General features: G+C 38.8%; 1 protein-coding gene across 2 annotated transcripts in view; it reads left to right on the top strand.

The window, feature by feature from the left end:
• The first annotated feature begins 1326 nt into the window (after positions 1-1326).
• The window catches only part of PCTP (phosphatidylcholine transfer protein), a 62570-nt gene continuing 49769 nt past the window's right edge, over positions 1327-14127 (top strand). The window contains exon 1 of one of the 2 annotated variants that reach the window (XM_001368826.5): positions 1327-1624. In XM_001368826.5, coding sequence (XP_001368863.1) covers positions 1487-1624 — 138 coding nt within the window. In that variant the 5' untranslated portion in view covers positions 1327-1486. Of the gene's footprint in view, positions 1625-1927; positions 3570-14127 lie in introns of those variants that run through there. The other variant, XM_056816554.1, reaches the window with a different exon arrangement.

The raw sequence follows: 14127 nt of genomic DNA, 5'->3' as shown, positions 1-14127 counted from the left end.
TATGTCCTGTCCTCTCTAGGATTTAATTTTCTTCTTGTTATTCTTTCTACTCTACCAATTCCCCCATTTCCCCATACTTATTCATCACTCTAATGTTTTCTCAGTACACACTGTCCTCTCCCTCCTACACTGTTTTTCTCCTTCTATCCATTCTCCGCTATTTCTTTCTTCTTCCTTTATTAAACCCCCTCCTTGCCTTTCCTCTTACCTTCCTTTTCTTTCTTCCCCCAACTCTTCTCTATCTCTAAACCTTCCCATTTCAGCCCCCCTTTATCCCTCCTTACTTCCATTATTTCCTTTGACTCTTTCCCATTTCTCTGTCTTCTCTTTTTATCTATTTCCTTTTCCTCCATTCAACTTTCTACCCCTCCTTCCTCATTCATTCTTTATTCCTCCTTTTTCTCTGTCACATAATTTTTTTCCTCACTTTCTTTTTCCTTCCACTTTCCCAAAACTTGATCTCTATCTCTTTCCCATTTGCTGATTCTTCCCTTCCCCTTTTTCTGGGTCTTTTCTTTCTACCAGCTCTTTCTACCAGGTTCCTTTCTTCTTCAACCCTCCCCTTTCCCCTTCATCCTAATTAATTTTCTATGTTCCTCTCCTTTTTCTGTTTTACTTTCCCCCTGCTATCCTTTCTTCCTTACTCTTCTTTCTCAGCTGCTCTTTCTTTTATTCATCTCCCATCCAGTTCTCCATCCTTTCTCCCTATTCTTTAATTCCTGCCCCCTCCTTTCCCTTTATCTTTTTCTCTGACTTTGATTCCTACCTCTCTCCCATTCTATCTTTCTTTAATCTTTCTTCCACTTTCTTCATTTCTTCTTTCATCTAGTCTCCACTCTAGTCTTCTCCCTGCTCCTCCTTCCCTTCCCTTCTTGTATCTTTTCTTCCTTTTCTTTGTGTCTTCATTCTTTTTTTATCTCCTTTTCTTCTCTGCCCTTTCTCTTTCTGCCTATATTTCTTCTCCTTCTTTCTGCCTTTTTTTAGTCCTTCTCTCTATCCCTCTCCGTGTTTCTCCATCCTTTTCTCCTATCAATAGCACAATGGATAGAGCATTGGAACGGAATTACAGTCTTAACCACTAGCTAAGTGTGACTATGCTAGTCACAACTCAGCTCTGTCCCCTTCAGTTTTCTCATCTGCAACATAAAGTTAATAACACCTGCCTACCTCCCAGAACAGCTGTGAGAATAAAATGATATTATATTTGTAAAAGTGCTTTGCAAAACTTAAAGTACTGCCTTTTAGTATCTCCCTGGGGAATTTCCTCGTCTCTGTCCCACCCACTTTTTTTTTTCAACCCAGGCCCTTCCTCCTCTCTCTCTTTAACCCTCCCCCTGGTCCTTTCGGTCCCTCCCCATTTCCTCCCCAGATCCACCCCTTTTCCCTCATCCCCTTCTTCCCCGTCTCGGCTCCGCCCCTTCTTAGCCCCATCAGCTCTCTTCCTCTGGCCTCCCTCCCACCTGGGGTCACTAGGCTCACTGACAGGATGGAGCGGCAGGGTGACTTCTCGGAGGAAGAGTTCCGGAAGGCCTGCGCTGAACTAGAGAACCCGGCTTCAGACGGCAAAGCCTGGGAGTCACTGGTGGAGTCAGAGAGCTGCAATATCTACCAGATGCTGGACGAGGTAAGGGCCTGGACTGGGGGCGTCTGAGATCCCTAACAGTAGTTGAGGAAGGGAAGTTGAGGGCGGGCGCTGATTCGTCAAGGAGGCTGGGATCCGCTGCTATCTCTCAGGGAGGCCGGTCTCACTAAGTTGCGTGTATGAGGATGATAAAGGACCCACTGGAACTGGTGGGCAGGGACATATGCCATTTATAGTTAGATATGTCATATGCTGTAAGAGAAAGAGGTCAAGGCTCAGTCTTCTGTGACTGGTGGGGGAGGGAAGTAGGAGAGTTATCTAGGTACTGACTGTGGATGGAAATTGGAGAGGGAGGGAGGGTGGGAGAGAGAGTAGAGAGACAGTGAGAGAGGGAGAGAGAGGGGAAAGAGTAGAGAGGAGAGGAAGAGTGGGGAGAGAGAGATTGAGAGAGAGGAAAAGTAGAGAGACAGTGAGAAAGAGAGGGAGAGGAGAGAAAGAGGGAGAAGAGAGAGAGAGGGTATAGTAGAGGAGAGAGAGAGAGAGAGAGAGGGGAGAGAGATGGAGAGAGGGAGAGAGGGAGAGAGAGGGAGAGAGTAGAGTAAGAAAGAGAGGGAGAGAGGGAGAGAGAGGGGGGTATAGTAGAGGAGAGAGAGAGAAAGAGAGAGGAGAGAGATTGAGAGAGGGAGAGAGGGAGAGAGAGAGAGGGAGAGAGAGAGTAGAGTGAGAAAGAGAGGGAGAGAGGGAGAGAGAGGGGGGTATAGTAGAGGAGAGAGAGAGAAAGAGAGGGGAGAGAGATTGAGAGAGGGAGAGAGGGAGAAGAGAGAGAGGGGGTATAGTAGAGGAGAGAGAAAGAGAGGGGAGAGAGATTGAGAGAGGGAGAGAGAGAGAGAGGGAGAAAGAGAGAGTAGAGTGAGAAAGAGAGGGAGAGAGGGAGAGAGAGGGGGGTATAGTAGAGGAGAGAGAGAGAAAGAGAGGGGAGAGAGATTGAGAGAGGGAGAGAGGGAGAGAGAGGGGGTATAGTAGAGGAGAGAGAGAAAGAGAGGGGAGAGAGATTGAGAGAGGGAGAGAGGGAGAGAGGGAGAGAGAGGGGGTATAGTAGAGGAGAGAGAGAGAAAGAGAGGGGAGAGAGATTGAGAGAGGGAGAGAGGGAGAAGAGAGAGACGGGGTATAGTAGAGGAGAGAGAGAGAAAGAGAGGGGAGAGAGATTGAGAGAGGGAGAGAGAGAGAGAGGGAGAAAGAGAGAGTAGAGTGAGAAAGAGAGGGAGAGAGGGAGAGAGAGGGGGTATAGTAGAGGAGAGAGAGAGAAAGAGAGGGGTGAGAGATTGAGAGAGGGAGAGAGGGAGAGAGAGACAGAGTAGAGAGTCAGAGAGAGAGACAGATGAGAGAGAGATTGAGTGAGAGAGAGAGGGAGAGTAGAGTGAGAAAGAGAGGGAGAGGAGAGAAAGAGGGAGAAGAGAGAGAGGAAGAGTAGAGAGAGACAATGAGAGAGGAAGATGGAGAGAGTGAGAAAGAGAGGGAGAGGAAGAAGAGAGAAAGAGAGGGAGAAGAGAGAGAGAGAAGGGGGGAGAGTGGAGAGTGAGAGAGGAGTAGCCTGCAATAAAATTAGAGGTGCAGAGGTAGAGGTCAGAGTCTTGCCTAAGAAAAGTGATCACTAACTAGCTTTATTTTGTGGTCTTAGGCAAACTATTTCCCTTCCCTGGACTGCTGAGTCCTCATCTACAAAAGGAAAGAGATGAACTCCTTCAGTATCTTAAAGGTCCCTTCTAGCTCTAGCAATGTGTGGTTTTGTGATTTGGTTTGCTTTTTAATTGGCCAGGTAGAGGCTTATAGGCACTCTCTCAGCTGATCTGATTTATGAAGTCTAGAAAGATTAGCTAATGGGATGAGAGAAGGCAGGATAGAGTTGGGAAAAGTAGGGTGCTGTAATGGAGAGAAAAGACCTGGGTCCCAGCTTTGCTAATCATTTACCTGTCCTGTATGACCTTAGGTAAGAAATCTCTTGTCTTTTTCTCCTAATTTCTCCAGCTATGAAATTAGAGGTTTGGATTAGGTGATCTCCAAGATCTTTTGCAATTAAAAATGAGATATTGGAGGGGCTTAGGAAAACATGTGTGCTAGCTAATGTACTGTTGATGATCTTTCTTAATTCAAACACTAGGATTACATAGAAAGTTTTTATTAAATGCTTTGCTGATTTTACTTGATTAGAAAAACAAACAAAGTTTACCTTCCATTTTAGAATGAATACTGTGTATTGGTTCCAAGGCAGAAGAGTAGTAAGGGATAGGCAATGGGGATTAAGTGACTTGCCCAGGGTCACAGCTAGGAAGTGTCCAAGTACAGATTTAAACTCAGGAAAATGAGTCTTCCTGATTCTTGGCCTGGAGTTCTATCCTAGCTGCAGTGGATAGATAGAGCTGGCATCAAAGGCTAAGGCCTGTATTCAGATTCTGTCTCTGTCACATACTGGTTGTGAGTATAATAGGACTCTAGCCAAAAAGCTAAATGTCTGCTATATTTATCACCAATATGGTATCCCTCTGCTTTCAGAGTTATTAACAGGCTACTAAAAGAGGGAAATAGACTTGGATTGGAAACATTGAACCATTAACCTGCTCTCTGCTGATCATTATTGCATTTAGGCCTTCCTTAAATGTTTTTTTTTTAATTTTCCCAATTATGTTTAGTAGCAATTTTCAACATATGTTTTCTGCAATTATAAGATCCAAATTGTCTCTCTCCCTCCCTTCCCTTCTCCCTTTCTGAGATGGTAACCAATTTGATATGGTTTGTACATATTATGATCATGGAAACATATTTTGTATATTTGAAAATTCTCACAAAAATTTAAAAAATAAAAAGATAAATGAAATAAAGTAAAAAATTGTGTGCTTTGATTTGCATTCAGACCCCAAAGGTCCTTTCTCTGGAGGTGGATAGTACTCTTTGTCCTAAGTCCCTCAGAATTGTCCTGGATCATTGTATTGCTGAGAATAGCTAGGTCTTTCACAGTTGCTTATCAGTATTGCTGTTACTATGTACAGTGTTCTCCTAGTTCTGCTTACTTCACTCTGCATCAGTTCATGTAGATCTTTCCAATTTTTTTCATTCTGCTCATCATTTCTTTTTTTTCTTTTTTTTTTAAATAATATATTTTATTTGATCATTTCCAAGCATTATTCGTTAAAGACATAGATCATTTTCTTTTCCTCCCCCCCCCCCCCCCATAGCCGACGCGTAAGTCCACTGGGCATTACATGTTTTCTTGATTTGAACCCATTGCTTTGTTGATAGTATTTGCATTAGAGTGTTCATTTAGAGTCTGTCCTCTGTCATGTCCCCTCAACCTCTGTATTCAGGGAGTTGCTTTTTCTCGGTGTTTCCACTCCCATAGTTTATCCTTTGCTTATGAATCGTGTTTTTTTCTCCTGGATCCCTGCAAGTTGTTCAGGGACATTACACCGCCACTAATGGAGAAGTCCATTACGTTCGATTATACCACAGTGTATTAGTCTCTGTATACAATGTTCTCCTGGTTCTGCTCCTCTCGCTCTGCATCACTTCCTGGAGGTTGTTCCAGTCTCCATGGAACTCCTCCACTTTGTTATTCCTTTTAGCACAATAGTACTCCATCACCAACATATACCACAGTTTGTTCAGCCATTCCCCAATTGATGGGCATCCCCTCGTTTTCCAGTTTTGGGCCACCACAAAGAGCGCAGCTATGAATATTTTTGTACAAGTCTTTGTGTCCATTATCTCTTTGGGGTACAGACCCAGCAGTGCTATGGCTGGGTCAAAGGGTAGATATTCTTTTGTCCCCCTTTGGGCATAGTTCCAAATTGCCCTCCAGAATGGTTGGATCAGTTCACAGCTCCACCAGCAATGAATTAATGTCCCTACTTTGCCACATCCCCTCCAGCATTCATTACTTTCCTTTGCTATTATGTTAGCCAATCTCCTAGGTGTGAGGTGATACCTCAGAGTTGTTTTGATTTGCATCTCTGATTATAAGAGATTTAGAACACTTCTTCATGTGCTTGTTAATAGTTTTGATTTCTTTATCTGAGAACTGCCTATCCATGTCCCTTGCCCATTTATCAATTGGAGAATGGCTTGATGTTTTGTACAATTGATTTAGCTCATTATAAATATGAGTAATTAAACCTTTGTCAGAGGTTTCTATGAAGATTTTTTCCCAATTTGTTGTTTCCCTTCTGATTTTAGTTATATTGGTTTTGTTTGTACAAAAGCTTTTTAGTTTGATGTAGTCAAAATTGTTTATTTTACATTTTGTGATTCTTTCTATATCTTGCTTGGTTTTAAAGCCTTTCCCCTCCCAAAGGTCTGACATGTATACTATTCTGTGTTTACCCAATTTACTTATGGTTTCCTTCTTTATGTTTAAGTCACTCACCCATTTTGAATTTATCTTGGTGTAGGGTGTGAGGTGTTGATCTATTCCTAGTCTCTCCCACACTGTCTTCCAATTTTCCCAGCAGTTTTTATCGAATAGTGGATTTTTGTCCCAAAAGCTGGGATCTTTGGGTTTATCGTATACTGTCTTGCTGAGGTCGCTTTCCCCCAGTCTATTCCACTGATCTTCCTTTCTGTTTCTTAGCCAGTACCAAATTGTTTTGATGACCGCTGCTTTGTAATATAGTTTTAGGTCAGGGACTGCAAGGCCCCCATCATATGTGTTTTTTTTTCATTATTTCCCTGGATATCCTTGATCTTTTGTTCTTCCAACTGAACTTTGTTATGGTTTTTTCTAAATCAGTGAAGAAGTATTTTGGTAGTTCAATGGATATGGCACTAAATAGATAAATAAGTTTGGGTAGGATGGTCATTTTTATTATATTGGCTCATCCTATCCATGAGCAGTTAATGTTTTTCCATTTGTTTAAGTCTAGTTTTAGTTGTGTGGCGAGTGTTTTGTAGTTGTGTTCATATAGTTCCTGTGTTTGTCTTGGGAGGTAGATTCCTAGGTATTTTATTTTGTCTAAGGTGATTTTGAATGGGATTTCTCTTTCTAGTTCTTGCTGCTGAGCTGTGTTGGAGATATATAGAAAAGCTGATGATTTATGTGGGTTTATTTTGTATCCTGCAACTTTGCTAAAGTTGTTGATTATTTCAATTAGCTTTTTGGTTGAATCTCTAGGATTCTTTAAGTAGACCATCATGTCATCCGCAAAGAGTGATAACTTGGTCTCCTCCTTGCCTATTTTGATGCCTTCAATTCCTTTATCTTCTCTAATTGCTACTGCTAGTGTTTCTAGTACAATGTCAAATAGTAGAGGTGATAATGGGCATCCTTGTTTCACTCCTGATCTTATTGGGAATGCATCTAGTTTATCCCCATTGCAGATGATATTAGCTGTTGGTTTTAGATATATACTGTTTATTATTTTTAGGAATGACCCTTCTATTCCTATGCTTTCTAGTGTTTTTAATAGGAATGGGTGTTGTATTTTATCAAAGGCTTTTTCTGCATCTATTGAGATAATCATGTGGTTCTTGCTAGTTTGCTTGTTGATGTGGTCAATTATGTGGATGGTTTTCCTAATGTTGAACCAGCCCTGCATCCCTGGTATGAATCCTACTTGATCATGGTGAATGATCCTTCTGATTACTTGCTGGAGTCTTTTTGCTAGTATCCTATTTAAGATTTTTGCATCTAGGGAGTGTTTCATTAGGGAGATTGGCCTATAGTTTTCTTTCTCTGTTTTTGATCTGCCTGGTTTTGGAATCAGTACCATGTTTGTGTCATAAAAGGAGTTTGGTAGAACTCCCTCTTTGCTTATTATGTCAAATAGTTTGTATAGTATTGGGATTAACTGTTCTCTGAATGTTTGATAGAATTCACAGGTGAATCCATCAGGCCCTGGGGATTTTTTCTTAGGAAGTTCTTTGATGGCTTGATGGATTTCAATTTCTGATATGGGATTATTTAAGAATTCTATTTCCTCTTCTGTTAGTCTAGGCAGTTTGTATTTTTGTATATATTCATCCATTTCTCCTAAATTGGTGTATTTATTGCCATATAATTGGGCAAAGTAATTTCTAATGATTGCCTTAATTTCCTCCTCATTGGAGGTGCTGTCCCCCTTTTCATCTTTAATGCTGTGAATTTGCTTTTCTTCCTTCCTTTTTTTAATTAGATTGACCAGTACTTTGTCTATTTTGTTTGTTTTTTCAAAGTACCAGCTTCTTGTCTTATTTATTAAATCAATAGTTCTATCACTTTCGATTTTATTAATTTCTCCCTTAATTTTTAGGATTTCTAATTTGGTTTTCTGCTGGGGGTTTTTAATTTGATCGCTTTCGAGTTTTTTCAATTGCATTTTCAATTGATTGATCTCTGCTCTCCCTCGTTTGTTAATATAAGCATTCAGGGATATGAATTTACCTCTGATTACCGCTTTGGCTGCATCCCAAAAGGTTTGAAAGGATGTTTCGCCATTGTCATTTTCCTCGATGAAATTATTAATTGTTTCTATGATTTCTTCTTTAACTAAATGGTTTTGGAGTATCATATTGTTTAATTTCCAATTGGTTTTAGATTTGGTTTTCCATGTACCATTACTAATCATTATTTTTATTGCCTTGTGATCTGAGAAGGCTGCATTCATTATTTCTGCTTTTTTGCATTTGTGTGCTATGTTTCTGTGACCTAATGTATGGTCAATTTTTGTGAATGTGCCATGTGGTGCTGAGAAGAAGGTGCATTCCTTTTTATCCCTATTTATTTTTCTCCATATGTCTATTAATTCTAATTTTTCTAAGATTTCATTCACTTCTTTTACCTCTTTCTTATTTATTTTTTGATTTGATTTATCTAAATTTGATAATGGTTGGTTTAAGTCTCCCACTAGTATGGTTTTACTGTCTATTTCTTCCTTCAATTCTCCTAGTTTCTCCATTAGAAATTTGGGTGCTATATTATTTGGTGCATACATGTTGATTAATGATATTTCCTCATTGTCTAGAGTCCCTTTTAACAAAATATAATTACCTTCCCTATCCCTTTTGATCAGGTCTATTTTTGCATTGGCTTTATCAGATATCATGATTACCACTCCTGCCTTCTTTCTATCAGTTGAGGCCCAGAAGGTCTTACTCCATCCTTTAATTCTGACCTTGTGGGTGTCAACCCGCCTCATGTGTGTTTCTTGAAGACAACATATGGTAGGGTTTTGGATTCTAATCCATTCTGCTATTCGTCTACGTTTTATGGGTGAGTTCATCCCATTCACGTTCAAAGTTATGATTGTCATTTGTGGACTCCCTGGCATTTTGATTGCCTTCCCTAATTCTAACCTTTTCTTCTTCGGCTCTACCTTTTAGTCCAGTGATTAATTTGAATCAGTCCCCCTTGTCCCCTCCCTTGATGTTTCCCTTTTTAGTCCCTCCCTTTTTCTTCCCTCCCCCTCCCCCCTCTCTTTCCCTCCCTTTTTGTTCTCCCTCTCCCCCTCCCCACCTTGGTTTTCCCTTCTCCCTACCCTTGTTGGGTAAGATAGAATTCAAGATCCCAATGGATCTGGATGTTTTTCCCTCTCAGAGTTGATTTCCCTGAGATTGAGGTTTAAGTAACGCCCCCCCTCTTCCTCTCCTTCTTATAGGAGTTTTCTTCCCCTCCCCTTCCCATGTGAATCTTTGTGTGAGAACGATTATTCTATTTGGTCTTTCTTTACCCCCTATTTATACATTACATTTTCCCCACATATTAGTATACATAGATTGATATAAATATAGTCCTTATAGAAGAGAGTTTGAGTAAAAGAAGAAGATAACATTTTTCCCCTTTCCTTAATATTTACCTTTTCAGGTATTCCTTGCTCTTTGAATTTCGGTATCAAACTTTCCACAGAGCTCTGGTCTTTTCTTTGCAAAGAGTTGGAAGTCTTCTATTTTGTTGAATGCCCATACTTTCCCTTGGAAGTATATAGTCAGTTTTGCTGGGTAGCTGATTCTTGGTTGGAGACCCAGCTCTCTTGCCTTTCTGAAGATCATGTTCCATGCCTTACGATCATTCAGAGTAGAACTTGCAAGGTCTTGTGTGACCCTGATTGGCATTCCTTTATATCTAAATTGTCTTTTTCTGGCTTCCTGTAGGATTTTTTCTTTTGTTTGATAGCTTTGGAATTTGGCAATTACATTCCTGGGAGTTGTCTTTTGGGGGTTTAGTGTAGAAGGTGTTCTGTGAGCTCTGTCAGTGGCTGTATTGCCCCCTTGTTCTAGAATCTCTGGGCAATTTTCTTTGATTATATCTTGTATCACCATGTCCAGTTTGGTGTTTATTTCTGGCTTTTCTGGGAGTCCAATTATTCTTAAATGATCTCTTCTCCCTCTATTTTCCAGATCTATCACCTTGTCGGTGAGATATTTTATGTTCTCTTCTAATTTCTTGGTGTTTTGGCTTTGCTTTATTAGTTCTTGCTTTAAAGCCTGGTTTTCTTTTACAGTTTGGTCAAACTGGTTTTGTAGATGCGTGAACTTCTTTTGCATTATTTCCCACTTTTCCTCCCAGAAGGCTTCCATCTTTTTGGTCATTTCTGATTCAAATTCTTCATGGGTTTGTGGAGAGTTTCCATTTCCTTTGGAAGATTTTGGAGCATTTTCTTGTATATCTTCTTCTATCTGCTCTGTATTTTGTATTTTGGCTCCATAGAATGTGTCCAAAGTCGCCCCTTTCTTCTTATTTTTCTTGGTATTTTGGGGCTTCTGTGCTTCTGTGGAGTTTGCCATCTCTGAATGTGGAGGATTAGCTTTTCTTATCTCTGTCTGGTGTTCAGAGGCTTTAGTCCTGGGCAGATTGTCGGTTCTATGAGCTTTCCCTGAATATGCCTCACTGGAACTGGAATGGAAGGGTCGGACCACGAGGCCACACTCTCCCCCCGGCTCTCTGGGTCGGGTTGCTGTCCGGAAGTTGCCTTCAGAATAGCTGGCCGTGAGGCTGTTTCGTCGGCCTGTGGGGGGATGGGCTGCAGCTTCCCCAAGCTCCGAGGGCAGGGACTTTCACTGAGACTTGGATAGCAGGATCCAGCCCATGAGGCTGTCTTGCCCGCCCTGAGGGTTGCTGTTGTTTCGACCCTGCTCTCTGCAGCGGGAGCCCCAGGCAGTGACTTTCACTGGGACTCGGATAGAAGGCCCTTCGGGTTGTTGTTCCGAGGACCCTGCTCTCTGAGCCGGGCCGGGCTGTGGCTTCCCGGAGCCTTGGACTCTGCGCTCCTACCCCTGAGGTCCGAGTGATCTCGGGTTCTGGCTTTTGAGGGGAGCCTTACCTTTTGAACCGGGTCCAGGTCCAGGAGGAGGGTTCCCAGGGTCATTGCTGTTGATTGTTTTGAATTTCGGCGCCTTAGGAGCTTATAGTTTGAGATCGGTCGGGAAGGGTTTTCCGGAGATCTGAACTTTAGCTTTCTCTAAGCCGCCATCTTAACCGGAAGTCCTGCTCATCATTTCTTATGGTATAATAGTATCCCATCACAACCATATGCCACAGTTTGTTCAGCTATTCCGCAATTGATGGATATATCCTCAATTTCTAATTCTTTTCCACCACAAAAAGAGCAGCTTTAAATATCTTTGTATAAGTAGGTCCTTTCTCCCTATCTTTGTTCTCTTTGGGATGTGGACCTAGTAGTGGTATTACTAGATCAAAGGGTATGCACAGTTTTATAGCCCTTTAAATAGTTATAAATTTCCTCTGGAATGGTTGGATCAGTTCACAACTAGACCAAAAATGCATGAGTATCCTAATTTTGCCAAATCTCCTCCAATATTCATTACTTTCCTTTATTGTCAAATGAGTCAAATGAGATAGTATCTCAGATTTGCTTAACTTTACATTTCTCTAATCAATAGTGATTAAGGACATTATTTCTTATGACTATAGCTTTGATTTCTTCATCTGAAAACTATATCATTTGACCATTGGTCAATTGAGGAATGACTTATATTCTTATAAATTTAATTCAGTTCTCTCTATATATACATATATTTGAGATATGATGTCTTTATCCGAGAAATTTGCTATAAAAATTTCCCCAGTTTGCAGTTTCCTTCTAATCTTGGTTACATTGGTTTTGTTTATAGTACAAAATCTTTTTAATTTAACATAATCAAAATTATTTATTTTATGTCTTGTTTGGTCATGAATTCTTCCCATATCCTTAGATCTGACAGGTAAACTATTCCATGCTCCCCTAATTTGCTTATGATATTATTCTTTATGTCAAAATCACACACCTATTTTAACCTTATCTTGGTATAGAGTATGAGATATAGGCCTTTATCTCATTTCTGCCATACTGTTTCCAGTTTTCCCAACAGTTTTTGATACTGAGTTCTTGTCCTAAAAACTGAGATCTTTGCGTTTATCAAATTCTAAATTGTTATGGTAATTTGCTCATGTATATTGTGTTGCCAGTCTATCCTGTTGATCCATCATTCTATTTCTTAGCCAGTACCAGATTGTTTTGATTATTACTACTTTATAGTATAGTTTGATATCTTCTACTGCATGGTCTCCTTCCTTCACATTCCGACACCCCTCACCCCCCCATTAATTTCATTGAGATTCTTGACCTTTTGTTCTTTCAGATTAATTTTGTATATTTTTTCTAGTTCTATAAAATAATTTTTGGGTAGTTTTGATTGGTATGGGACTGAATAAATAAAGCTACTTAGGTTGAATTGTCATTTTTATCATAGTAGCTCAGTCTACCCAAGAACAATTCACATTTTCCTGATAGTTAGATCTGACATTATTTGTTTGAAAAGTGTTTTGTAATTGTGCTCATATAATTCCTATGTTTGTATTGGCGAGTAGCTTCCCAAGTATTTTATATTGTCTGGAGTCGGTTCAAGTGGAATTTCACTTTCTATTTCTTGTTGCTGGTCTTCATTGATAATATGTAGAAATGATAATCATTTATGTGGATTTATTTGGTATCCTGCAACTTTGTTAAATTTATTTTATTTCAGCTAGATTTTTTTGTTGATTCTCTAGGATTCTCTGAATATACCATCATATCATCTGCAAAGTGTGATTTCTTTCACACTTTCATTTTTTTCTTTCATTTTTTTCTCCTCTTATTGCTAAAGTTAGTATATAGTACAATATTAAATAATAGTGATGATAATGGACATCTTTGTTTCATTGCTAATCTTATTGGGAAGGCTTCTCGCTTATCTCCATTACAGATAATATTTGCTGATGGTTTTAGATAGATACTACTTATTACTTTAAAGAAAGCTCCATTTATTTCTATGCTCACTAATTTTTAAAAATAGGAATATATGTTGTATTTTGTCAAAATTTTTTTCTGCATCTATTGAGGTAATAATGTGATTTTTATTGTTGTTGATTGTTATTGATATGACCAATTATTCTCACAGTTTTCCTAATATTAAATCAGCCCTACGTTCCTGGTATGAATTCTGCCTGGTCATAGTGAATGATCCTTGTGAGTCCCCTTAGAAGTATTTTATTTCACATTTTTGCATCTATATTCATTAAGGAAATTGGCCCCTAATTTTTTCTCTGTTTTTGCTCTTCCTGCCTTAGATACCAGCTCAATATTTGTGTCATAAAAGAAATTTAGTAGGACTCCTTCTTAGCCAATTTTCCAAGATAGTTTATACAGTATTGGAATTAATTGTTCTTTACTTGTGAATTTATTTGGCCTGGGAGATTTTTTTTCGTAGGGAGTTCATTGATGGCTTGTTCAATTTATTTTTCTAAAATGGGGTTATTTATGTATTCTATTGTCTCACTTATTAATTTAGGCAATTTATGTTTTTATAAACAATTGTCATATTTATTATCATGTAATTGGGCAAAGTAGCTTTTAATGATTGCTTAAATTTCCTCTTCATTGGTGATTAATTCACCCTTTTCATTTTTGATACTGGTAATTTGATTTTCTTCTTCTTTAAATCAACTTAACCAATGCTCTATCCTTTTAATGTTTTTTCATAAAATCAACTTCTATTGTTAGTTCTATGGTTTTATTACTTTCAATTTTCTTAATTTTGCCTTTGATTTTAAGTATTACCAACTTGGTCTTTATTTAGGAATTACATTTTTTTAATTTTAAAAATTGTATTCCCATTTCATTGATCTGCTTTTCCTCTATTTTATTGATATAAGCATTTAGTAATATAAAATTTTCCCTAAGTAATGCTTTGGCCACATCTTATAAATTTTGGAATGTTGTCTCATTGTCGTCATTCCCTTTAATGAAATTATTGATAATTTCTATGATTTCTTCCTTTGACTCACTGTTTTTTTTAGAATTAGTTTCAAATCAATTTTTAATTTTTCTTTCAAGGGCCTTTTATTGATTGTAATTTTTATTGCATTATGATCTAAAAGGATTTTCTATATTTGCTTGCAAGGTTTTTACACACTAATACATGGTCAATTTTTGTATAGGTGTTATGTATCACACTGAAGAAGGTATATTCCTTTGAAATGTAAGATTAAAAATTAATATCTAAATAATTCATGCATTATATTATTTTAGGAATTTATCAATAAT

Source organism: Monodelphis domestica, chromosome 2 (assembly GCF_027887165.1).
Source record: "Monodelphis domestica isolate mMonDom1 chromosome 2, mMonDom1.pri, whole genome shotgun sequence".
NCBI classification, from domain to species: domain Eukaryota; kingdom Metazoa; phylum Chordata; class Mammalia; order Didelphimorphia; family Didelphidae; genus Monodelphis; species Monodelphis domestica.
This window is presented reverse-complemented; position numbering and strand designations above follow the sequence as displayed.